Below are 26,086 nucleotides of genomic sequence, written 5' to 3' on the forward strand. Positions count from 1 at the left end.
ACGGGAAACAAAATAGGAAATAAATGAACGTGTGTCTATTGCATTTTATATAAAGCGATATTTTATATACAATATAAATAAAATATTACAAATACAAAAAGTTAAGAAAAATTAAACTTTTTTTTTTTTTTTCAATTTCAGTGTGCATTTAAAATACATGCACTGTAAGTAATTTAATCAAATTAAGCTTGAAATCACAAATATGACTTATTTTTAAGGCTTTGTAAACTAATAATAGCAGTAAAGTATAAAATAGTGTACTGTTATTCTTTTTTAATAGTTATATAGTATTAATAGTATAGTTAAAATTGAATATATACTAACATGTATTTTCTGTGAAATTTTAAATAATTAAAAATATATTAAATATAATATATATAAAAAAAAATATATAAAAGATAATCATTTTAAGTTTTGCTTTATAAATTTAAGTGAATGCTTAAAACACATACAATAAATCATTTAATCACACAATTATTTATTTATGTCTTCCTTTAAGGCTTTGTAAGCTATTATTGCAGCATAGTGTAACTAGGACTATGCATCCTTTTTTTATAGTTATATTGATTTGTAGTACAGTTATATGCTTGTTTTCTAGTAGATTAAGCATTGCACACGCAGAGATTGCAGAGGTTTTTCACCTGTTCATCATGCATCTGATTTCATTTGGAGAGCACATGTAATGCACTACTGCACCAGGAAAAAAAACAATCCATCCGCTTCTGAAATTCACTTAATTTGCATAACACCATGTGACTGGAATTTAAAGAGCACCCTAATAACTCATTGCAAAACATGGCAGTGGATGTGATGTAATAAAGGCGATAGACAGGTGAGCGAATGCAGCATTGAGCCTGTTTTACTACTTTGTCATTCATTCCCTGTGTGTCATGAATATTCATGCATGCAAATGTTCATGCGTGTGTTATTAACATCATGTAATGACTGTGAGATCGACTGCTCAGATGTGCGTCTCCTCTCAGATCACACCTCGGTCTCGTTCTGCTGTTGTGGGAGATGACACTGTCTGATTTAAAGAGCGTGCACAGTTTTATCTTGTTTTATCTGTACTGTACTGAATCTTATGCTTTACTGACCTGAAAGACAGACATGTTGCTGCTTCACTCGTTTTCTTCGGTTCTTCTCGTTTCCTCTGGAATGTTAACTGGCTGAACCCTCACAAGTCGTCGGTGCAGGGGATTCTGGGTAATGGTCTCGTAATCCCAATAGCTAGGTGATGTAATGGAAGGGTTTTGGTCATCTTGGTCTGTTTTGAAGTAACTTGAGACAAAACGTTCAGGTTTTCTCCTTCATGGTCTCCAGTTGGATGATTTTAATGAGTGAGAGCACATCTCTACATGCTTTCGATTCACACTCCTAGACGAATCACTCTGCTGTGAAGGATTGGCATGAAGTCACAGTATTAAATAAAGGCTGAGGGATGTTCAAGAGACACGCTTTCATAGCTTCATGTCTGTTGAGCAAAACAGTCCGAGGTTGAAGGTCATACTTAATATACTTTATATTAATGATATAAATACTTAAGCGCTTTCCACTACCATGAATCACTGCAAATGACATAATAAAAGTCCTATGCTCTCAAATTACTTCTGTTTTTGTATATTCATATATTTTGCAGTTGCAACACATGGAAATATAATGTATAAATATATTAAAATAAAACTGATATAATATGAATTTTCATTGTCATTCACAGTGCATCATGGGATTGTAGTTTTTTCACTAATTAAGGCCTTTAAATTCACAGTTTTGTTATTTTCTCAGATTTTTTAATTTATTTATTTTTTGGCTGTTTCCTTTGCAGAGTCTGTAATGTTGTGGCTTATAACTTTCGAAATACTTTTTTATTTGTGATCCTTACATTCATTTTTACTTTATTTATGCATTTAGCAGACACTTTTATCCAAAGCGACTTAGTGCATTCAGGCTTACTTTTTTTACCTACTTGCATTACATTTTTACATTTTTCATTTTTACATGCAATCACAAAATGTTGCTACTTTGTTGCTGTTTCTATGGTATTCTGACTGGTTTCAGTCTCATTCAAACATTGTTAGATCAGATAATGGGCTCCTATAATCATTTTTATTCTAAATGTGTGGTAGATGTCATGAGTGCAGTGAACTGGACAGGTTTCCGGAAGCTCAAAGCTGCATGCAGGGGCAGGGCTGGCGATCAGGGTGTGTGTGATGGGGGTTTAACTCCTCTATGGTGTGTAAAGAGGGTTAAACGATGGGGGAAGTGTAAACAACATCTGTTTAGCCCCCCACCTTCCTTCAGTTCCTGACTAAGTACTGGTAATACTACAGTAAAACAGTGTCACATGCTTTTAGATTCTAAATCTACATTCATTGTTTGAAGAAAATAATTTTTTGATTTGTTTTAGTGTAATACTTTGGGGTATTATTGTGTAAATGTTATGCATACAGATAATAAATGTTGGATGCATGGATATATTCACCCCCCCCCCCCCTCTTCAGTGTCGTATCTGTACTGCTGGATAAACACATCAGTTCAGTTTTGCATGCGTTCGTTTGTCTGCAGCTTTATTGACTGTTTAATTAGTGGGATAATGAGCTGTGAAATGACCGTGCCATCGCTGACTGGGCCACTTCCTGTGCACTCATGTTTTCCTTCCTGTCCAGTTTAAAAGTTCAGTTCAAATATCAGTACATAAGAAGTTAAAAGTGATTCGCCCAAATATTATATATTAGAAGCGATTTAAAATTTCATCAGAAATCAGAAAGTGCCTTCCAGTTCAAATAATCTTATCTTTGAATAAACCTTGTGTAAAAGTGTCTTAAGGCATTTAAAAATTAGTCAATATTGCTGTAGCTATAAACGTTAAACCGTTTTCGCTCAAAAATAGAAAGTATATTTCACAAGCAACCAGCAAAGCATTCAATTAAATGTGAAATTTTGACATAATAGTATTTTCAGGTGAAATACTCAAAAGCATTTTTACAGTGTGGAAAGTCTTGTCGAGCACATTGCATTGTGGGATTGAGTATCTGTAATTGTTTTTGCAGCACATCATTTGAGTGGGCATATTGTGCACATAATGCTTATTGTACTTTCTTTTAAAAAAAGTATGCCATAGTTTGCCATACAGTTTCTGTTTTTTCAGTATATTGCTTTTGTGTGTGCGTTTTAATCCAGTGCTGTTTGGGAGTGTATTCTGTGTGTATTTGCGCTCCATCTGAGAGGCGGGTGCTGTAATTGATATGCCACAAGTAATAAATCAGCCGGCCGCCTGCCACCACTCGCTATTGTCTGAGGAGATGGGTTTAGAGGTCTGTCCGCAGTGTGTGGACGTGAATTTATGCTGTTTTCTGAAGCAGAGGAGCTGTGAGACGACTCGCAGAGTAACGTGTCCTCGGGCTGCTCTGGGAAAAATAGAGAATGAATTGACTTCCATATTAACTGTGTCTCATGTTCCTTACGCTGAGATATACTCCAGCGCTTGTTTCGTTGGTGTGAGGTGGTTTCTAAGGATGAATCTCACAAAACCTGTCAGGAACGTTTCTTGCTCGAAGCATTTTTTGCTTAAAGATAATAATGTTTTTAAAACTATTGCAGGCATTGTATTGCATTTCCTTGATACTGTGGTTGTTTTAAATAACAATTGAATATGATTTAAAAAAAGTGTGATGTGTTTGCACAGTAGTCTGTCTGTGGTTTGAGGAAGTGTGTGAGTGGCTCATTTGACAGAAGTAGAATCTGATGCCAGTGATAATATTGAGATGGACTGAGATGCGTGACATAAATAACAACACCTTAGATAACTGCAGATTGCATGGACATATATATATAATATTCAGCGGCTGTTTCACTCATTTGGCGCTTGTGGATTCATTGATTGGTGTCATTTAAGCAGTTTCTGATCGTCTGAAGAGCAGGTACTCATGAGAAATTGGCAAATCTAAAAGTGGAAGATGAGAACACAAGATGAAAGAAAGCCTTCAGGGATGTTAGACAAGAGTTTCTTTCATCTCTTGATGAGATTGATAATTCTGCTCAGTTGTCAGTACTTTCTGAGGCGTTTAGGGAGACATTCTTTCATTTATATTTTCACATTCATTCGTTTCAATGCTCTTATCTCTAAACTCGCTACAGATACTTGTGTGTTGACCGTTTTAACAGTTTCACTGCCATGTAGCTTTTGGAGGACACCCTTTTCACTCAAAATACTCACATTTCACTGCTGGTTATACATATACTCTATATAATCGTGTATGTGATGAATAAAAAATCTTGAAGGGCACATAGTGTACTTTGGTTTGTTATATATGGTCGACTCTCGTACAGGTTTCTGTCTTAATCATTCTTTATTTTGTGCACATGCATACACAAATATTACATGTGTTAATGCAACAGGCATAAAAAATAGCCTAATTTGATACCATAGTAAAGTGATGGTAATGGCATGGTACTGAATGGTTAAATTAATGTACTTTTGTAGTATTGCAAATAATACCACGGTACTACCATGGCATGGGTTACACTGGCAATGTTTGTAAGGGTTCCCATACTATATGGAAAAATAACACCACAATTCAAAGTTTCTATATAAAATATGAAAACAGCTTATCTCTGAAATGGAATGGTTTTAGTCGGTCGGTCCTCTGCTGATAGACAGAGGAATATTTTCCCTTTTCCGGTCTATTTTCACGCATGTTACTGGAGCTCTATGGAATGACGCTACTTCCCATCATCCCGTCCTTGGGGAATGATCGACAGATAAGAAGGGCCTCAATCACCCGAACAGGAAAAAAGCAATGGAGATAAGAAATGGGCAAAGAAAAGGAGAGAGAAAGGAAAACATTCTTCCTATTTTCCCTCTGCTCTATCTCCCCTTTTTATTTCTTTTATCTTTAATCGTTTTCGCTTGCCTCTGGCTCTCTCCTGTTGCTGAGATTTTCCTGTTTTTGTAGTTCTGGCACCCATTTTTTTCCCAGTGGAAATGGTGAAGGTGAACGTGTTTTTACCAACAATTAAGTAGATAGTAATTTTTATCAGGTGATTTATCCAAAACAACTACAGGTATATTTCCTTCTTGAGCAACATGAGGTTAGGTTTCAACCATAGACTGTATAACATGGGCGCAGTGTCTGTGATGTCATCCGTAGTTTTCTGAAGAGCATTTTTAAAGCCCAAAGTGGGTGGAGCTGGTTGCTGAAACCACGCCCACCCAGCTCTATGGGATGCTCCCCTTTGGAGCCAGCATCTAGTGGCCAGTGGATAAATAGCAGATTAAGTCACTTCCGTGTTGGTTTCAAGTGAGAGAATAAAAGGTTGCCACTTGGTTTCAAAGCCGCCCTTTTGAGTCACCAGTAGGGCTGTGCGATTAATCAAAATCGAAATAAAATCGCGATATGAGTGTGCGCAATTTCTAAATCACTTTATAGCACAGTTTTCCGCAGCCCCGGCCTCCCGCGGTATGTTATCTGAACCAATCAGGATGCAGCGCACCTAAGTGGAGCGCGAGAACAGAGCAGACTGGGCATATGCCTATCTCCATGTTCACACACACTGTCTGTGATGCGTAGCCTTTTTTTTTCCCGGGCCCATGTTAACAGAACAGAACGTTTACACTGCACGCGGTAAAAGATGAGAACAGAAAAGGTTATAAATAGAAAGGTGCGAAAAGATTTAATATCTTGCGCATGAGCACAGAGAGAGTTGTGAGTGCACAGGACACCGGTTGAGTGAGAGGAGACACATTGTAAGGCAGCGTGTATCTGAGCCTTATACAGTCTATGATCTGAGCACGCGCGTCTGGTTTTGTTAACAGAGCAAAGGAAATCTCTCCCCTGTGTGCGAGCGGATAGATTCACGCTCGGGCATGATTTTAATGTGCTTTCGCCTTACAAAAATGCGCTCTCATGGCTGCTTCTGAACCGCGTACACGTAAATTACTGTATACGCACTGCAGATGTACGTGTGAACCTTGTGCAATAAATATATTGGGGAAAACATAACACCTGAGGCACCGCTACAGTGAGCTTTATGACCAATGCATGGCAAAAAAAAAAAAAAAAACATGCTTGGACACGGGTTTTATTTTATTTTTTTTTATAAAAAAATTTACAGACATACGTCTAGATTTTGTTTGACATCTTTACTTAGTGCTTATTTTGACTTAAGTCTTTGTTTCAAATTTATACTGAATGCATTTATGACTCTAAAGCATGCCTGTGTGTGCCAAAAATGTGATTAAAATCGAAATCGCAAAATTGATCAAAAAATCATGATAGGTTTTTATTGTCCATATCGCACAGCCTTAGTCACCAGTCCAGATTTTTATTTACTGTAGTATTAGTTCTGGGTTTGTTGATATGTTGACTTTAAATGGCAAATCACATCAAATCTTAATACATTTTTGAGTAACCCTGAAGACCTTGATTAGCTTGTGCAGTTATCTTTTGATTAGGTCAGTAGCCATCCAGAGGCAGATTTGAGGAACCTTGGTCTAAACTTATTGCCCAGTTACTATTAATAATTTATATTTTGAGCACAGTTTACTGGATTGTCACCACTTTGGATTATTAAGCCTAACCATGGTGTAAAGCTATAAATTATTCTTCATAATGCATTGTTGTGGAACTCTTCTTGGCTTTATAGTGCAATCTGTGTTCTCAGGCCCGTGAATTTGAAAATGACAAGAGATATAAATCATTTCAAGATGACTGAAACGGCACAATATCATTTTCTGTTTCATTTTCTGAAACGGAACAATATCATTTTCTTGCCCCTGTAAAGTTCAGAACAACTTCAAGCGTTTCAGACCTTAAAGACTTACTTTAGGCTTGCTCATTTCAGGGCTCTTTTAAAGGTGCACTGTTATGTACTTGCATACTTCATCTACACAAAGCTGCTGTCAGATGCTTTGTGATGATGGATGACTTATGCCCATATTGAAGCAGGACTAACTCTATAGCTGCGGTCTTGCTTAGTGAAGAGTTTGTACACAATGTGTCTCCAATCCATCTTCACCCTCAGAGCTATCAGTCTAAGTAATTAAAAGCTGACACGGTTCACCTCATTTGACCACACGATTCTAAATGATTTGTGGCAAAATGAAAGATATCGTCTTAACTCTCTTTCCTCACTGTTTGACTTTGATAAATGATGCATAATGAATTGGATATGTTCCATTTGCACTCATAATATGTTTTTTGCCCTGCAGGAGCCCAGGACGAGGAATTGAGGTGGATGTTAAAGTGGATGACTATTGTGTGAGAAAGCAAGGAACCGTTCAATCAATAAAGCCTGTGTTGAGTCCCTTTCTTGTTTGCTGAGTTCGTTTAAAAGTCCCTGATTGAAGACGAAGTGTGGACCACCATATTCTTCACTTGCAAGGACCAGGGCAGATATGTGGCCTCAGCAGGGGCCACAATGCTTTATTAGCCCAAGGACTGTGGTGCTCTTTGGGCTGCTGTCTATCTGCACATTCCCCCACCTTTCTGGAGGATCCCAAGATCCATTTAGGTCCTTCTTGCCTCCCGACTTGGGTCTAACGCATTTAGCCATCCATAACAAGACAGGGGATGTGTACGTTGGTGCGGAAAACTGGATCTACAAGCTTTCTAGCAACTTGACCAAGTTGAGGAGTCATATGACAGGTCCTGTAAAGGACAACGAGAAATGCTATCCACCCCCAGATGTACAGGTATGCCCCCATGACCTTGCCCCAAACAGTAATGTGAACAAGCTGCTGCTTATAGACTATGCCCAAAACCGACTCATTGCTTGTGGAAGCACCTCGCAAGGCATCTGTCAGTTTCTACGACTGGATGATCTTTTCAAGCTTGGCGAGCCACACCACCGTAAGGAACACTACCTCTCTAGCGTAGTCGAGTCGGGAACCATGTCTGGGGTCATCATCTCTGAGGGTCAAATCAGCAAGCTTTTCATTGGAACTCCAATCGATGGAAAATCAGAGTACTTCCCAACTCTTTCGAGCCGTAAGTTGATGGCCAATGAGGAGGATGCGGACATGTTTAGCTTTGTCCACCAGGACGAGTTTGTCTCCTCCCAGCTGAAGATACCTTCGGATACGCTGTCCAAATTCCCGACATTTGACATCTACTACATATACAGCTTTCGCAGTGAACAGTTTGTGTACTACTTGACCTTGCAGTTGGATACCCAACTAACTTCTCCTGATGCCAGTGGGGAACAGTTTTTCACCTCTAAGATTGTCCGACTCTGTATCGATGATCCCAGGTTCTACTCCTACGTTGAGTTCCCAATCGGATGCACCAAAGATGGCGTAGAGTACCGACTGATCCAGGACGCCTACTTGGCCAAACCCGGAAGGCAACTTGCAAACTCTTTGGGCATATCCGAGCAAGAGGACATATTGTTTACAGTCTTCTCCCAAGGCCAGAAGAACCGGGCCAAACCCCCAAAAGAGTCAGCACTTTGTTTGTTCACATTAACTAGAATAAAGGAGAAGATAAAGGAAAGGATTCAGTCGTGCTATAGAGGAGAAGGCAGGCTGTCTTTGCCCTGGCTACTCAACAAGGAGCTACCATGCATTAACTCGGTAAGTCCACTCTCTGATAGCAGGCCATTAAGACACACTGCATGGCTACATTGATTGATTTTTAGGGTTGGATGAATAGGGGTGCATCAGTAATGTCCCCTGCCAGAGTTCAACTTCTGTTATCTTGGAGCAAAGGGTGATTGGGATTAGAGTGGAGTGGAGTTAAGTTGTAGATCAGACTAGGGTTGTGAGGGTGGGACAGCTGGGAGTGTTAAGGAGTGGCTTAGTAAAGTCCACTAGATGAGTCTCTATTCATTCTGTTGGGGACCGCAAATTTGAGGGCGGCCCTCATTAAGACTACTTACAACTATTGTCAAGAACCTGAAGACCTAGATGATTACCTTATGTCTAACTGTGTCTAATAGTCTAACGTTATTTAAATTGTTGTAGAATATAAATATCACAAGCACTCTTCCTGTCACCCACCTCCTGTTTCTTTTTGCGTCCATTCTCTCTCGTTGTCTTTCTCCCAAGTGCTTCCATTATTCAGTCAGACAGGAACATCATTAGGGGAGTTGAGTAAATTTCATGAGTTACTCTCTCGCTCATGCTTTCTAATTCGTTTAGCAAGGCTTGATCCCATCTTCTCTGCCATCAGAGTCCGTTGGGACCAGGGCTTGCTTTTCGTCCTCTAGTTCGCTTGCTCTTAATCTATCTCTCCTCATTCGTCTCTGTTCGTCTCACTCGCTCTGTCTTTATTGGGGCTTTCAGTGGCAAAGAATGGCTTTCATTTAACCAAGCACTCAGAGATTAAGATCCCCATTTTTATTTTTCTGACTCATTCCAAATTGGTTCGATCTTTGGTCTTTCTTTATATTCAGAGTCTATCAATAGAGCTCTAAGCGAGTGGAATAATAGAGAATGAAATACCCTTTTTTGAAGCAAAACAGATGAATGTGTGATGCCTAAATACTTAGGCTCTTCACACTGTGCTTACTACTGGCTTAGTGCATTTTTAAATCCTTGCTTATGGACATTTTTAATCCTGGTTATCCCTGGTCTTTACACAAGTTTCCCCAAATTCCAGTCCAAAAATTCTACAGTTTAAAATCATTAAGGAAGATCCTTAATGAGGGTTGACTAGTCATCCAAATAACTAGTCAATTAGTGATTCGGTGGCAATTATAATGCTGCTTTTAAATTGAGGTTTATTTCACAATTGTAGCAGGGACAATTCTTGAATTGTTACATAAAAACAACTCAACAAAACTTATTTAGCCTTGAATGGTTGAATGCAGAGTTAGTTTCATCCTGTGAGTCAAAATGCTCAGGTTTCATTGAAGTTCATCCAAGATTCACATGGAAACGTGTTATGCTAGATACTTGGAGCCTTTGTCATTTCAACTTCAAAAAGCACTTTAAGATTTTTTTCAGAGGTTATGCTAGTTTTGAATAACTGTTAGAAAAGGTTTCTTATTGTTGCAGTTTATATTGAAATCAAAGTGTCTGCCATGGTGTAATAGATAAATCATGTTTAAAAATATTGTTTCATTTTCTGTAATCTTTATCAGATTCAAATTCGCTTAATTTTTCAAACCACAACACAAACATTTTGACACATTGTTTGGCTTCGTAATAAGCATTAAAGGAATAGTTCACAAATAAAATCTAAATTCTCACATTTATTGACCTGAAGATGCATGTCAAATGAGTTTGCAGTGACATAATGGTGAGTAAATGATTACACTTTTTAGTTTTCAAACTATTCCTTTTGATTATCCTTGTTAAATTTAGCGGTGGTTGTTGTTGTTGGCGTGCTGCTTGACGTCAGTGATTAAGCACACCGCTAATTAACTTCTTTAGTGCTGCATGTCTGACAGAAGCGCCCCACCTGTAACAGGTTCTTACTCACAAGGATATAAATGAGCCGTTTAAATCGCATCCAAAACTGAATCCTGAAAATCTGGTGCTGCTTAAATGATTAATGTCGATCAGGCAGCATGCTTATTATAACTTGTTTAATGCAAGAAATCTAAACACAGTTCATACAGTCATGTGTCTCTCTCCATCTCGCTCTCCCTGTGGAATGTGGTGTGTTTGGTTTCGCCTCTGCCCTGGGCAGACACATAATCATCAGTCTGAAAACATCTCGCACACACACTCACGAACGTCTATTGTTGTGTGGTTATGTGTGTGTTGGTATGTCCTTCTGCAACCTGTTTAGTCCTGCATTCGTTTTCACTTCACTAGTAAAGTGTGAATGTGTGTTTGTGTGTGTGAGAGAATGTAATTACTTTAGCACACACACTTTTGAGTGAATGCAATGCTCATCTTGTCTGTGTGACCCATGAGGATTGAGAGAATACTGCATCACATCAGACATCTGTCGAGTATGAAATAGGAGTGGGACCGGAGCTCAGATCCAAAATTCATCATAGGTGCTCACTACTTTATATCTTTACAAAAAGGCAATCCTGAAATGCATTGCATCATGCTTAGTGGGGGAAAAAAACTGGGATTTTACAGGGATTGCATTTATGCTCATAGACAAAAGTCTGACTAGACAAGATATTTAAATAAGCTCGGCGCATGATGGCATAAAGATGTTGAATTAAATTGCGTCTGATGTTTTCAAAATGATAATTCCCCCAGCCGAGCTTTGAGTGTGTGTATGAGTGTCTTACTGCTTGACATCAGGTTTTTTTTAAGCTCACAGGAGAAAAAGCGAATTTGCTAAGTGAATTGATGCTCATCTGACTGCTTCCTTTTTCTTTTCTTCTCTTTTCTTTCTTATTGCTGTGAGCTAGAGACTCTTCTGGATGGATTAAGACACAAAGAAAAACAAAGAGTAAAGGGGAGGTGAAGAGAGAAAGACAGAGAGAAAGAAAGGTTATTGATGTATGCCTGGGCGGTTTTAGAGGACACACACACTTACACACACACAGGTTTATTTAACCTTCTGAATGATCACATACCACAGACTGTTGTTTATATATAAAGCAAAGACTAACCTAAACTCTGATCCTAAAAGAAAATTTCAAAACCCTTAGTTTGACTCGTTTTTTTACCTTTTAGGATTGTCACTATTGGGAGGTCTTGTCAGATTTAGCACAGTTCAGGAGTTTTCTTTTCCAAGGTACAGCTGTAAAGTGTGGCTAGCTGGCCAAAAATATTTTGCCCTTTTAAACTTTTTTCTTAACTTAAGTGATGTTGATCAAAAGTCTTTCAAAATATGTGGTGGATAATGAGTGGAATTTTGTGATTGGACGGCATTCATGTTCTGTTCTTTCACTGGAGTTGGGCACTGATGCCATCAGCGAGTAACTTCCTGTACACTGGCAAGAAAACCGAACGGGATTCTGGAAGTAAACAATCCATTGAGAATCTCTGTGTATATAAATTTAAATAAATAAATAAATACATTTATGCATTTAGCAACTTTTATCCAAAGCGACTTACAGTGCATTCAGGCTATCAATTTTTACATATCATGTGTTCCTGGGGAATCGAACCCCCAACCTTGCGCTTGCTTGCTTGCTAGCACAGTGCTCTACCAGTTGAGCTACAGGAACATTATATTGATAATGATTTATAATGAGCTGTCAGGTGAAGTAATAAATGCTTCTGTAGACCCCCCCCCCCCCAAAAAAAAATAACGGATATGATCAGTAAGTCGTGGCAACTTAGGGTTCACATTTCTTTATCTAGTCAAAATGAGCAATTTCAACCTTTTTTTTTTCTAAGATATTACAATTCAAACGAGTCAGTTTAATAAAAGGTAAAAATACTTCTATATCCAAGTTGATAATACTTAAGAACTTAAGTTCTACGCATTTGTTCAAATGTTTCAGGTCAGTACTTTTATTCAACAAGGAGATTTTAAGTTGATAAAAAGTAAATACTTTTTTGTAAATACAAAAAAAAATGACTGTAAATACATTTCTAATGTTACAAAATATGTTTCAAACAAATGCTGTTCTGTTCATTTTCAAAGTTATTTTGAACTTTCTATTCATCAAAGAATCCTGGAAAATAAAATGTATTACAGTTTCCGCAAAAATGTGCAGCAGCACAACTGTTTTAAACATTGATAATAATCAGAAATGTTTCTTGAGCAGTAAATCATCATATTTTCATGATTTCTGAAGATGATGTGACACTGAAGACTGGAGGAATGATGCTAAAAATGTAGCTTTGATCACAGGTATAAATTAAATTTTAGGAGATATTCACCTAGAAAACAGCTGTTTTAAGTTATAATAATATTACACATTTTTTGTACTGTATTTGTAATTAAATGCCTTGGAGAGCAGAAAAAGACTTCTTTCAAAAACATAAAATCTTATACATCACTTATCTAACAGATGTCCTCACATCCCCTTTCCAGAGTTTCCTGCAATACAGTGACCTTGCGTTTCCGTTTTGTCATCCATGTCAAAAATAACCATACAGCTGTCTACCGCTGATAGTTTTTAGGAAAACCCACCCTGACAGTCCGTCTGACCAAGCCACTGATCTTTAGGAGCAGTCTCTTTTCTAACTCTGCCTCTGTTTGTCTCTTCCAGCCTCTCCAGATCGATGATAAATTCTGCGGGCAGGATTTTAACCAGCCTCTAGGGGGCACCAGCACCATCGAGGGCATCCCGCTCTTCATAGACAAAGACGACGGAATGACTTCGGTAGCTGCTTACGATTACCGCGGAAACACGGTGGTTTTTGCAGGAACACGCAACGGCCGGTTGAAGAAGGTAAGTGTCGTAGAGTCGCACATTTTATGTTTCTCTGATACTTTGCATGCATTATTGGTATATTGCAGGGTTTTATTTTATTTTTATTTTTTTATTAGAAACCTCTTTGTTTGTTTGACTTAGCAGATTATTAAAAGCTATAGTTGAAGAGGTTTAAAAAGCAAATTTTTTTAAATATATATATATTTGTTATGTTGGGAATTGTTGGGTTATGAGAAGTTGAAACCATCAACCTATCAGTTAAACTGACAAATCTGTTAAAGGAAACCTCAAAATGAATGCCGTTTAGTTTCTTAGTGCATGTCTGACTTATTTCCACATTATTCCAAAAAGAGTATTGGTTTCATTTTTCATTCCAATGAAGTTGCTCTGCTTCTTCAGAATTAATGGAAACCATCAACCAACTAGTTAAAGTGTCAAAATAGTTTCCTAATGCATGTTCTTAATGTGCTTATATTCTGAAAGATTTATCAAATTGCTCTGCTTCTGAAACAGCTTTCCTATTCATCTGATATCACTTAGCAGTGAACTGTTGGTTAAAGTCAACAATGGCAAATGCTATTTTAACGTTGCCTTTAAAACTAAAGCTCGTCATTATCCATTGAAGAATGCTGATTGGATTCAGCTGTTGTGTTTGGGACTGTAAGTAGATATTAAATGGTGTAGATGTTTACTGCAGACATTTGGAGATGATTGAGACGTTGCGTTATGGTTTTCAATGTTTAAAGTTGATAGCCTTCTTTGTTATGACACAGACATTGCATTGTTGCATTGTGGAAAGTGGTTTTCAGATCTCACATTATGTTTTCTTGTTCCCGTATTGTGGTAGACCGATATATCAGTGATATTAGACATTTGGCGTCTTGTGATTATCAGCATTGTCTGATAATATGGTATACATTTCAAAACAGCTGGAGACATTTCTATAGTGTTTTAGATGCTAGAGGACCTGTGTGCATTGGCTCGGGTTTTCAAATATTAGTTTGGCATCATGGCTCATTTTTGTGGTTTTCAGGTGTGAAATGTGCTGCATGCATCAAGTGTGTGTGTGTGTGTGTGTGTGTGTGTGTGTGTGTGTGTGTGTCGGAGGCTCGCAGAAGTGGAAGGACTCAATAAAGCATCACATGATGGATTCACTGAGATGTGAAATGGAGGACAGACTCTGTCCATCCCTGAGAGATGGACTGAAGATGAGAATGAAATATCCAGCAGCTTAATGTTATGTATGACAGTCAGCCACAGAAAAACTCTTCTTTCACTGTGTCTTCAGTCACACAAACAATCTTTCACTTTTGTTGTTTTCAGGTTCGTCTGTTTGAAGTATTTAGGACGCTTTTCACATTTATGATTTTGGTGTGAACACAAATCAGTTTTGCATCAGAGTTTGCTTTAATTGGTTGGCATGAAAGTGGTTTTCAGATCTTGAGCATTTTCACAATCCCTTATGCTTCTAAATTTTCAATGCTGAAGTAATCCATTTATTGTAAATGTGCCGTATTTCAGATTCGAACACTGCTGAAGAACTAGAGGAATAACGGTGTAGTAAATCATAAAACTATTTGCAATACAAACAAGAGTGCTTACATGCTGCATATAACAGGCTACTTTTGTAGAGCCAAAATAACTGGAAGAAAACTTCAAGATGCTTGTACTCCTCGTACAATAAAATAAATAGTTGACCGATATATCGGCCGATAATTGGCATTTTTTTAATCGTTTATTATTATTATTTTTTGTCTTCAATTGGATTCATTTAAAAAAAAAAGTAAATATTATGTAAATGAAATAAACATTTATTTGCAGCAACTGTTAATCTTTAATGATATCATATATCGGCTATTCAGAAAACCTATATCGGTTGACCACTACACTTATATATACTCTTAACTGCTTGTTTTCTTACACATTGCCTTCGGAAATCGCCTCATATTTGTTGCATCTCTTGCAATTCATCCAGGATACTTTTTTTTTTTCTTGGCCTTTTGAAATAAGAGTTTAGTTTACTTTTAAGTGGTCAACAGGATCTTACTGTAGTTCCAACCATGCATAAAGTGACAAGATATTAAATGCAATTTCTTCCTCCTTGAGAGATTCTTTACGTATGGACAAGTCATTTCTTTAACTCCACATAATTGAAAATGAAACATCAACATTTGGTAAAATAATTTTAGTTTTAGCTGGTGGTTGCTGGCGAGTGTGAGGCGATGCTGAAGCTGGATTAGTCCCGCTGGGCACGAGGAACTCGTCTTGAGCTCATCCCGTCTGGGTTTAATGCGCTAGACGATGCATTCTGGTCAAATCGACAACAGATGGACGAGCCAACTGAGCCGAGCACACAGTAAAGTCGGCCAGCCCCCCTCACCCCCTTCGGTTTACTAATGTTGTTAATTATGGCTCCATACAAACTGCTGCGGATTCCTCCTTTGAGCTTTTCTGGTCTTGACTCTTGAGTGTCAGTAGCAGGTGTTTGTGTCTCCTTTTTTACCACACACCCTGATTTCAGTGTCAACTGTAAAGTAAAACGGATACAAGCAATGATTTTGATGCATATTGTGTCATCAGACGCTAATCCTGAGGGTTGACTTGAGCTTTGCTGTTTTTAGAAGGTAAACTCCCTGTAAGCTTAGGATTGATCTACTGACCCACTGACCTCTTGAACTCCATGACCTCAACAGATGACAGTTTATAGAGTCACTTGATCTCTCTCTCTCTCTCTCTCTCTCTCTCGCTCTCTCTCAATCACTCTTTCTAATAATATTTTATTTTATACGTAACATCTACATATAGTCATTAAAACTGTGTCAGAGAAAAAACTAAAAAATCTAATTCATTTATTTAAATTTAAGATTTAATTAATTATTGGCTTTTATCCCACAGACCCACTGCAGTTCTTGCATTAAGCTCAGTTTGGGGAAACGCTGGATTAATGTTATTTTTAATTCATTTTTTGATGATATAAACAATTAATTTAACTTCTTTCTCTTTGCTTTTTTATATCAATATAGTACGTTTAATGGCAAGTTTAAAACAAGTTAGATAAAACGTAATCTAAAAAGTAGTCAGAATATGTCAGTTAAATACATTTAACACTTAATGCTGAAGTTGAGTTTTTACTCCATGCATGAATGATTCCTTACATTTTTTTAAAACTTTTGTTCAGCTGTAGCTCAAACAGTAGAGCATGCCGCTTGCAACACCAAGGTCATGGGTTCAATTCCCAGGGAATGCATAAACTGGATAAAAGCATCCTCCAAATGCATAAAAGAAAGTGTAAAATGCATCAAAATGAAATGACTGGGTACTAGTAATAGTGACACTTGACTTAATAAAAGAGTAAAAACAGACAATTATAATAAAAGAGAGATGAGTGATGCATTCTGGGAATACACTGGGTTGTTGGATCAAAGCTCACGCACACAGAGGAATGCTGTATCATCGCTTCTCTTACATGCAGTTCAAAGTGTTGGCTGTGATTGGAGCTGCGGAGGTTAATTACACACGTGTGTGTGCACATAGCGGCGCTGCTGGGTCTTGTGTGTTGTGCTGAGCTCGACATGTCTGTAATTAGCAGCTCCGCATGAGATCTGCCTGAGAACACACACACACACACACACTGATTCACTCTGGTGCGCTTGCCTTTGAATGATTATTGATTATAACTCTGATTCATCCGTGTAGATTAGACGGTGACAGATTATTACAGATGGCACTGTGTACGGTTCGACAGTCAGCATCTGTTCGTCTGCTGTTCTGCAGTGTGTTGTGGATGGTGTGTGTGTGTGTTGGGCGTTTGGTTTCATTTGTGATACACTACCATTCTAGTCAGAAAGATTTTTTATTTTGAAGAAATGTATACTTTAATTCAGTAAGGATGCATTCAGTTCATCAAAAGTGACGGTCAAATCAAGACATTTATAATGTTACATCATATTTCAGATTCAAATAAATGCTGTTCTTTTTGAACTTTTTTGTTCATCTGTGAATCCTGAAAAATAAAGTGCATCACTGTTTCCACAAAAATATTGCTCCGCACAACTGTTTTCAACATTGATAATAATCAGAAATGTTTCTCGAGCAGTAAATCGTCATATTGTTTCATGATTTCTGAAGATCATGTGACTCTGAAGACTGGAGGAATGATGCTGAAAATACAGAAATAAGTTAGTTTTACAGATATTCACATAAGTTATTTAAACATTGTGTAATATTACTGCTTTTACTGTATTTTTGGCTAGCAGTAGAGAATTACAGGTTTATGTAACATTTAAGCAACGCTTACTTTAACTCTAAAACATAATTGTAGTGAATTAAATATATATATATATATATATATATATATATATATTTTTTTTTTTTTTTTTGACTAATTGATGTTTCAAATGTCATAAGTTGAAATGTCAGTGTGATTTGAATGGCTTTTATCTGACTAATATTGTAAAAGATTTAAGCCATGATGACCTGTGATAGAAGCACGGTGTTCTTTGAGTATCTAATTGAAACTCTGAAGAGAAATGGTATGGTTTTTATTCCTCTTAGCATTAAATGACCAGGAGTATTCAGTTTCAGTATTGATTGAGTATCGTAAGTGCAAGTTCACCAAAATAATACTTAAGTGTAGTAATGAAGTACAATTACTGCAGTACTGGATCTCTGACAGCTGTCAGGTTCATTGTGCTCTGCCGATTATGTTTCGTGATGTAGGATGTAAATTCAATTACAGTCTTTTCATTCATTCACAGCATCATCTCCTCCAGTACTGATGGTGTTCATGCACACACACACACACACACACACACACACACACACACACACACACACACACACACACACACACACACACACACACACACACACACACACACACACACACTCGATCAGTGTAGTTTGTTGTGACTCCATTCATGTGATGCTGATTGTAATTATAGGGCTATGTTTAAGCTGTTTTTTGTGTTATTTTAGCATTATTTATATCCCATTATTTATATACTATTTATTAATATATTGAATTAGTTTTTTAATTTTAAATTTTTATTTAAATTTGTCATTTTATGTGCTTTTGTAATTTATTTTAATTCAGCTTTAGTGATGTTAGTACTTTAGTGCAACTTTCTTATTTAAAGTCTAATTTATTATTTAATTTATTACTTGGGTACGTTCTAATTTTCTCAAGTTTTTTTATTAGATAATTTTCAATTGATTTTACTATATTTAAATTAAGAAAAACAATATTTTAATATTTTAGTTAACAATAAAATGAGCAGGAACATATTTTGTTCATTACACACACACACACACACACGCACATACATTCAGACATGAGATGAGCACAAAGACACATCTCTCAGTGTGTGTGTGTGTGTGTGTGTGTGTGTGTGTGTGTGTGTGTTGGGGTGTTTCAGTTTTGGAATCAAACAGGATGAGAGTCAGACTAACCACACACACTTTCCACTTTGACTTTTAAATCTATTCAGTAGTTCTGTGTGTGGTCAGAGACTGAGACCGGACAGGACAGCTGAGTTATGGAGAGAGAAAGCTTGTCATCTTTTCAGATGTGCTGAAATATTAATGAGATGCTGCTCTGAGGGATGGCCTCTGAGAACTTTAACAACACACACACATCCCATAGGTGTAATGGTTTTTATTCTGTAGAAACTGTATATTCTATGTCCCTTTACCAACCCTACACCTAACCCTAACCCTCACAGGAAACTTTGTGCATTTTTACTTTCTCAAAAAAACTCACTCTGTAAAAAACTGTATGATTTATAAGCTTTTTAAAAAATGGGGACATGGGTTATGTCCTCATAGGTCACCCTCTTCCTGATATGACACAAAAACAAGAGCACACACACACACACACACACTCTCAGATGAAGCTTGAGGTGTTTTTGTGCTGTAGGTGAGAAATCTAACAATAACTGCAGCTTGTGTGACTTCCTGTCTGAGTAGATCACATGATCTTCAGCAGTGAGACATGTTCTTTAATCTGAGGTTTGTTCACCGATGGTTTTGGAGGTGTGTAAAGCCAATATAAAATCAAAATAGACTTTTTTTGCTTTCTTAATTCATGTTGCTGCTATTATTGTGATTTATTCATCCATTACGTTATTATAAACAAAATGTTACGTTTTTTTTTAAGTTTTTTATTGCACTATTTTTTATTTCATGCACAAAATCATGGATTCCTTGTCGGCTGATCTCCTTTGAATTTAAGTCCACACTGGGATTCATATTTGTCAGTAACTAATAGTAGTTAATTTATTAACATTCTTATATTTTCACATGACATACAGGTAATCCAGTCAAATATTTAATTCATAAATTTTTATTTGGACTTTTCTGTTTGTTGTTTCTTTTGTAATTTTTGATTTTAATTTTACATTTATTTTGATTTAATTAAATTACTAGATTTCCATCAACTTACAAACATTTGCATGTTTGTGGTTTTCCGATGTTGGTTAATAATCACATGATGTTCAGGTAAACAAATATAATGTTTTGTTGTTTTTTTAAATAAGGCAATATATTTTACATTCTTATTTTAAAATTATTCATTTGTATAATTTATCTATTTTTCATGAACGCAAAAACCCCTGCAGTTAATAAATAATAAATGCATTAATAAATAATGTTTTTACACCGCTCTCTGTAATACTTGATTCTGATTGGTCCGCTTCAGCAGTTAAATACTTCTCAATAATGACCCATGTTCAGAGCTATTTCTGAATAGTTTCCCATGCAACTTTGTATAACGTGAATGCACATGCAGGAAACTGATGTGCTCGGGTTTTGTGCAAGTAAAATAATAAAATAATGTCACATCCACATATTTATTCATATCTTTTTTTTCTGGCAGCACTATAACATTTAAACTTGTGTTCTTTGTGTCGAGTCAAAATGTCCATCTTTGCATCTTCACACATCTGTACATCAGGTGTTTCTGTGTTTCTTCATCATTGTGTTTCTATGATAGCCTTCTTCAGTTGTGTTCAGTCTCTTCAGGTGAAAACACACACACACACACACAGAAACACACCTGTCTCGGTTTAATAGTGCACTCTTCATGTAAAGATTTTGCCAGCTGTTCTGACATTAATCTGTGTGTGTGTGTGTGTGTGTGTGTTATGGTGTTTCTCTGAGGTGTGTGTTATTGTAATAGTGTCAGAATGAAGCGATGCAGTGACTGCATCTTTACCAGCTAGTTCATTAGCTGTGTGTGTGTGTGTGTGTGTGTGTGTGTGTGTGTGTGTGGAAACTGTGGTTTAGTAGGAAAATGCCGCAGCAGCAAAGCGGCTTTGTTTTTGACGGTGTGTGTGTGTGTGTGTCTCATGGGGCAGATATCGCTGCAGTCACACTCAGTTCTGTCTGAACACAGATGCTTGTTAAAGAGTTGTTTTATATGTGAAGCTCATGTGAATGATAACACACTGAACTGACTGAGATCATAATGAATGCATCTCGTCCTGCAAAGGGTTTACGTTTCAGGATTAACCTTCATTAAATATTAATGCATGAGTGTGTGTGTGTGTGTGTGTGTGTTACTGAGCTCCACCTCAGACCAATCAATATCTGAACCACAGTCTCAGGTTCACTTTCCAGTCTTTATATCTGTGTGCTTCTACCATGATCAATAGGTGCTACACAACATTTCACTTTTAGAAGTGGCACTGAAACACCTCAGTGTTTAGTAGATCATCTGTTGCTATGCATGTGTTATAATGTGTAGTTATTCTGTGGGATTCCCAGGGTACTGTGGATGGTTGTTGTTGATATAGCTGATATTTTCTGGATTGTATTAATATATGAGCTCCAACAGCTTCAAACGCACCTGATGATATTTTCGAGTCAGGATGAAAAGTGTTGAGGATGTGGAGCTGCTGGTTCAGATGAAGCGCTCTCATGAAGTCCATTGAGAGTCTCTCTGTGTTTGAGAGCGCTGTACATCACGTGAAGGACTGTAGAAGCACTCGACGTGTTCAAACATTGTGCGTGGGGCTCATTTCTCTGGCGTGAGTGTTCAGGAGGAGCCATTCTCTGAATGTTAAATCCATAGTTTGATTCGAGAGCCGCTTCTTCACTGGGAGCCCAACAGAGCCGTACATCACGGCCAAAAGAGCCATCTGACTGAGCGCAGCGGTCGAGGCCACCCGAGAAGAGTTCAGTCAGGGAGAAAAGAGGATTTACTCTGTGTGTGTGTGTGTGTGTGTGTGTGTGTGTGTGTCTCGTTTGGGCCTGATTGTTCATCTCGCCATGTCTGAGGAGTGACAGATCCACTGTGTGCCAGCGCTAACTTCACTGATGTTTAAAGTGAAGATTTATACCAAAAGTTTGCAGGTACATCTTGAGAAAGGTTGTTTTAGTTGCTGTATTTGACGAAGGTGTAAATAAATGCAGTGTTGAGGAGAAAAACGCAGTGCTGCAATCAGTCGCTGGTGTCTGGGTGGGTTTGTATTTCTCCGAGGATGCCAAGAGTAATAGAGAAGAACAGTAATTTGATGTGGAGTTTTTACAGCAGCTGTTTAAGGGGAAAAACACAGATGTTTTGATTTGGATGTGATTGAAACCGTGAAGATAGATTTGAAATAATAAAATTACTAAAACTAAAGCTGAAATGAAACTAAATGGAAGCTACATAGAAAAGCTATTTTGTACCACAAATGCAATTTGTGTGTATGGCAAAAACAACAAAATGACTAAAATGTAAAATGAAATTAAAATAAAAGTGGCAATAAATACTACAATGGTATATGAACAGTAGAATAACACTGGTTTAGTCCCATCAAAATAGATTACTTTCCCTCTTATTATTACTCATATATATAGGAAAAACAAGACATTTTGAGGAAACTTCTCACAGTTCTTGTTCACACAGTGTGTGTGTGTGTGTGTGTGTGTGTGTGTTAGAGAGACGGGTCCCTCAAACACACTCTTGACTTCTGTCATAATTACTGTGTGTGTGTGTGTGTGTGGCTCTCTTGGTAGCGTGCGTGTATTGTTTAGTTGGCTAATAACTGCAGATGGAGTGTGTGTGTGTGTGTGTGTGTGTGTGTGTGTGTGTGTGTGTGCCAGATTTTCAATTGCTCTGCTCTTAGCTGAAAAGGCTTGTAATAGTTTGTGGCCCTCCATCAGTTGAGGTCAAACCCTCAGCGGCGTCGAACACGTGTGTGATTGCTCTGTAGCACACTACAGCACAGCGAATGTAATAAGGATGTCAAATAACAGTCACATGACCTCTTCCTGCTGAATGTCAACATGGAGTCAAAACTGACCCTATAATCCTTGTTTTTCTTTATTTCTACTGAAGAGCAATGTGTAGAGACACTTTTCACCTTCCAATCAGTTCCTGGTGGATAAAATCAAATCACGCTCTGCTGAGGGACGTGGACACATGTTGAGACAAATGCATATGTAAATGAAGCTAAATGAAATCAGCTAGTGGTTTTAGACACTTGACGCCACATTTGACAAAATGTGCTTTTTTAATACAGCTTTGCTGTGTTTGTTTGTAGCGTTGTATAATATGACCCAAATGTTTGTGATTTATATATCAATATGACTTTCGAATATTTTAATTTTAATTTTAATTTTTTATTTTTTATAGTAAAATGTAATAATCATTATATTAATATAGATTATTAAATATTATTTTGTGAAATATAATTACTAAATACAAATATTAAGCTAAATATTTACATTGTAATATTGAACATGTAATATAATTTTTCTCTAAAATAAAAAATAAATATAACTAGAAAAAAACTGTAAAAAAAACCCAAATATTATTAACTATTATTTTATTATGGTTATAATTACTGAATAAAAGTATTAAGCATAATATGTATTTCCATTGTAATATTTCACTGTAAAATTAAAATAAATATAATAAGAAAAATAAAATTAAACAAGCTTCGAGCTGATGTAATCACTGGATCATGATCTGCTCGTGTGTAACTGAACACAGTGCCACACTTCACTATGAAACACACACAGCTATATATATATATTTTTAATTAAACAAATCGCAGCCTTTTCAATTTAATAAATATACTAAGCCATATTGTTATCAGTTTTATTTTGATTAATCGAGCAGTCTCACAAATGCATATGTTTGGTTGGGTTCATTCTGTGTTTAGAGACAGTAACGGTGTCCCAGATCTCTCTCTCTCTCTCTCTGTCTCTCTCTGTCTCTCTCTCTCTCTCTCTCTCTCTCTTTCTCTCTCTCTCTGTCTCTCTCTCTCTCTCTCTCTCTCTCTCTCTCTCTCTCTCTCTCTCTCTCTCTATGTCTGTCTGGAACAATGCTCTCCTGATGCCTCGTGTCTCTCCGGAGAGCAGAGTTCACCAGCAGACTAAACTACAGAGAGCCGGCGGAAAACAAGCGTTTCTGTTGTTCATGAAGCAGACAGGGTTGAGAGGGCCTGTAAACACCCCGAGGAGAGAGACCTCGTCCTCGTCCTCATCCTTGTCCTCATCCTCGTCCTCCTGTGCTGGATTCATGCGTTTGTCTGAGCGTTTCTCTCCCGGAGGAGCACTGAGATCCAATGAACGAGAGGAGATGAGCTGCTACAACATGCTAACAGACATCTCACGACACGTAGATGAGGACGTCTCGCTTTGTGTGTGTCTGTATTGTCTCTGTGTAATGAAGGGAGGCATGTCATCTGCTCTGCTGTAGAGAGAGTGTGTGTGTGTGTGTGTGTGTGTGTGTGTGTGTGTGTGTGGGATGGAGGAGTGTATACATACAACCATCTGCTCTCAAACTGCACAAGCACACATGCTATAAAGGACATGTGGGACTACGGATGCTGTACTTTTTTTTAATACAGGGATTTCCAAACCTTTTTGTTTTAGAGAAATAGTTCACCCAAAAACTATTCTTTGTAAACACGCCATTGTTATTATTTTTTATTATGATTACTGATTTTAATATGGTTACTAAAAAAAACAAAAAAAAATTACACTTGCAAATTCTCTGTAAAATAATATTTTTTTTTAATAAAAGGCAAGTTTATTTATAAAACATGTTTCATGCAAAATAATAATTCAAAGTGATTTACATAAAAATAATTAACCGATGCATAAAAAAAATAAAAGGAAAAATAAATAAAAACCAATTCAAGTTTTAAAGTATGTTTGAAAATATAATAACAATACTACTTTTATATCACAGTACAGCTGTTTTTACCGCACTAATACTTTTCTCTTTTGATGAAATCAGACGGTTTATAAGTGTGTGGAAATAAAATCAAAACTCTCATGTTGTTAGCTTTAAACATGACAAAAAGATGCATCACCATTGAAGCATCGCTACAGTTGTTCACATGACTCATCTGAATTATACTCCAAGTCTTGTGTGCTCGTGTGATGCTTTATGCGAGGAACCAAACCCAGTTTATTCATTATTCACACACTTCTGGACTGCTGTTATGTTTACTGCTTCATGAGTGAAAGATGACAGGATTTCATTTTTGGGTGAACCATCTTTTTTAGTCTTCTGCATGCTGCTGATGCCAAAAATAAGCATGTCCTCATTTGGGCTGTTAATTAGCTAATAGAAACTGTTGCCAGGAGACGGATGTCTTATTAGGAAAGCGCTCTGAATCCCCAGAGGACACAAGATAACACTCGGGTCTGTATTGTATCATATTTACAGTGTGTATATATATCTGCGTGTGTTACCAATGCACTACTGTTGTCTGAGTAATCAATGATTAGTGTGTGTGTTTGTGTGTGTGTGTGTGGTTCAGTAATTGCAGTGTCACTCATCAGTATTTCTGCTGTGTAATTGTCTCGTGTATTATCTGTGATCTCCAGCTAATCGTTTTGATCGATCTGTTCATCGGCCCTGTTTTGACCTTTATTTATATGCATTTATACCGCACAGATTTGTGTAAAAGCAGCTCCGCAGGAAACATAGTTTGTCAGTAATGCGATATGACAATAACAGACAGTGATTTTTCAGCTGAAGTCGGTTCATTGATGATTCGGTGATGTCATCGTCCAGCTCAGTTCAGTTTCAACAGTGTGTGTGTGTGTGTGTGTGTGTGTGTGTGTGTGTGTGTGTGCAGTCAAGCCAACAATGTTTCCTGAAATGAAGCGTCCCCGACTGAGCAAGACAAAGGAGACCGTGGCAAGGAACCAAAACTCCATCAGTGACAGAAATGGAGAGGAAACCTTGAGAGAAACCAGACTCAGTCGGGGGCCAGTTCTCCTCTGGACGGACCAAACCAGCACGATGTGGTTTAATCCCAGTCTGTTCTGCAGCGAGCAGCGCTTAACCATTCAGGAGGGGTTACCATAGCAACCTGTTGGCTCAGACACACACACACACACACACACACACACACTTGCAGTACGTAGCATCTCAAAAACAGTGAGACACGAGAGAGATCACTGTATGTTCCCTACATAGACAGCAACTGAGGTAACTAGCGATTATTTTTATGATGCATCGATTAATCTAACGATTAATTTTTTCAGACCGATTAGATTTCGATTATCTCCCCATTAATTGACTACTAACAATTTATACATGTTGATTTACATATCTGAACGATAATAGATAATTCTATTCTACATCACTCACCGATCAAATAAGGCTTTGACAGCTGTTAAAAAAATAGATCAATGCAGAAAAACCCCTGGATTGGTTATATAACATTGGACAGAATATTGATCCGGCCATCGCGTATATTCAGCGCACATAAAGTAAACGTTTTGCAAACGTTTTTTAGAGAGATAAAAACAGCTCGACGAATCGATGCGCTTATTTTGTGTCGACGTATTTTTTGCGTCGACGTCATCGATGACCTCGACGCGTTGTCCCAGC

General features: G+C 37.4%; 1 protein-coding gene across 1 annotated transcript in view; it reads left to right on the forward strand.

Moving 5' to 3' along the window:
• Nucleotides 1-26,086, forward strand: part of LOC128015274 (plexin-A1) — a 103,247-nt gene that overhangs the window by 12,378 nt on the left and 64,783 nt on the right. Inside the window, exons 2-3 of the mRNA XM_052598977.1 lie at nucleotides 7,211-8,572; nucleotides 13,078-13,260. Coding sequence (XP_052454937.1) covers nucleotides 7,397-8,572; nucleotides 13,078-13,260 — 1,359 coding nt within the window. The 5' untranslated portion in view covers nucleotides 7,211-7,396. The remainder of the gene's footprint in view (nucleotides 1-7,210; nucleotides 8,573-13,077; nucleotides 13,261-26,086) is intronic.

The sequence above is a fragment of the Carassius gibelio genome, chromosome A6, assembly GCF_023724105.1.
Source record: "Carassius gibelio isolate Cgi1373 ecotype wild population from Czech Republic chromosome A6, carGib1.2-hapl.c, whole genome shotgun sequence".
In the NCBI taxonomy this organism is placed as follows: domain Eukaryota; kingdom Metazoa; phylum Chordata; class Actinopteri; order Cypriniformes; family Cyprinidae; genus Carassius; species Carassius gibelio.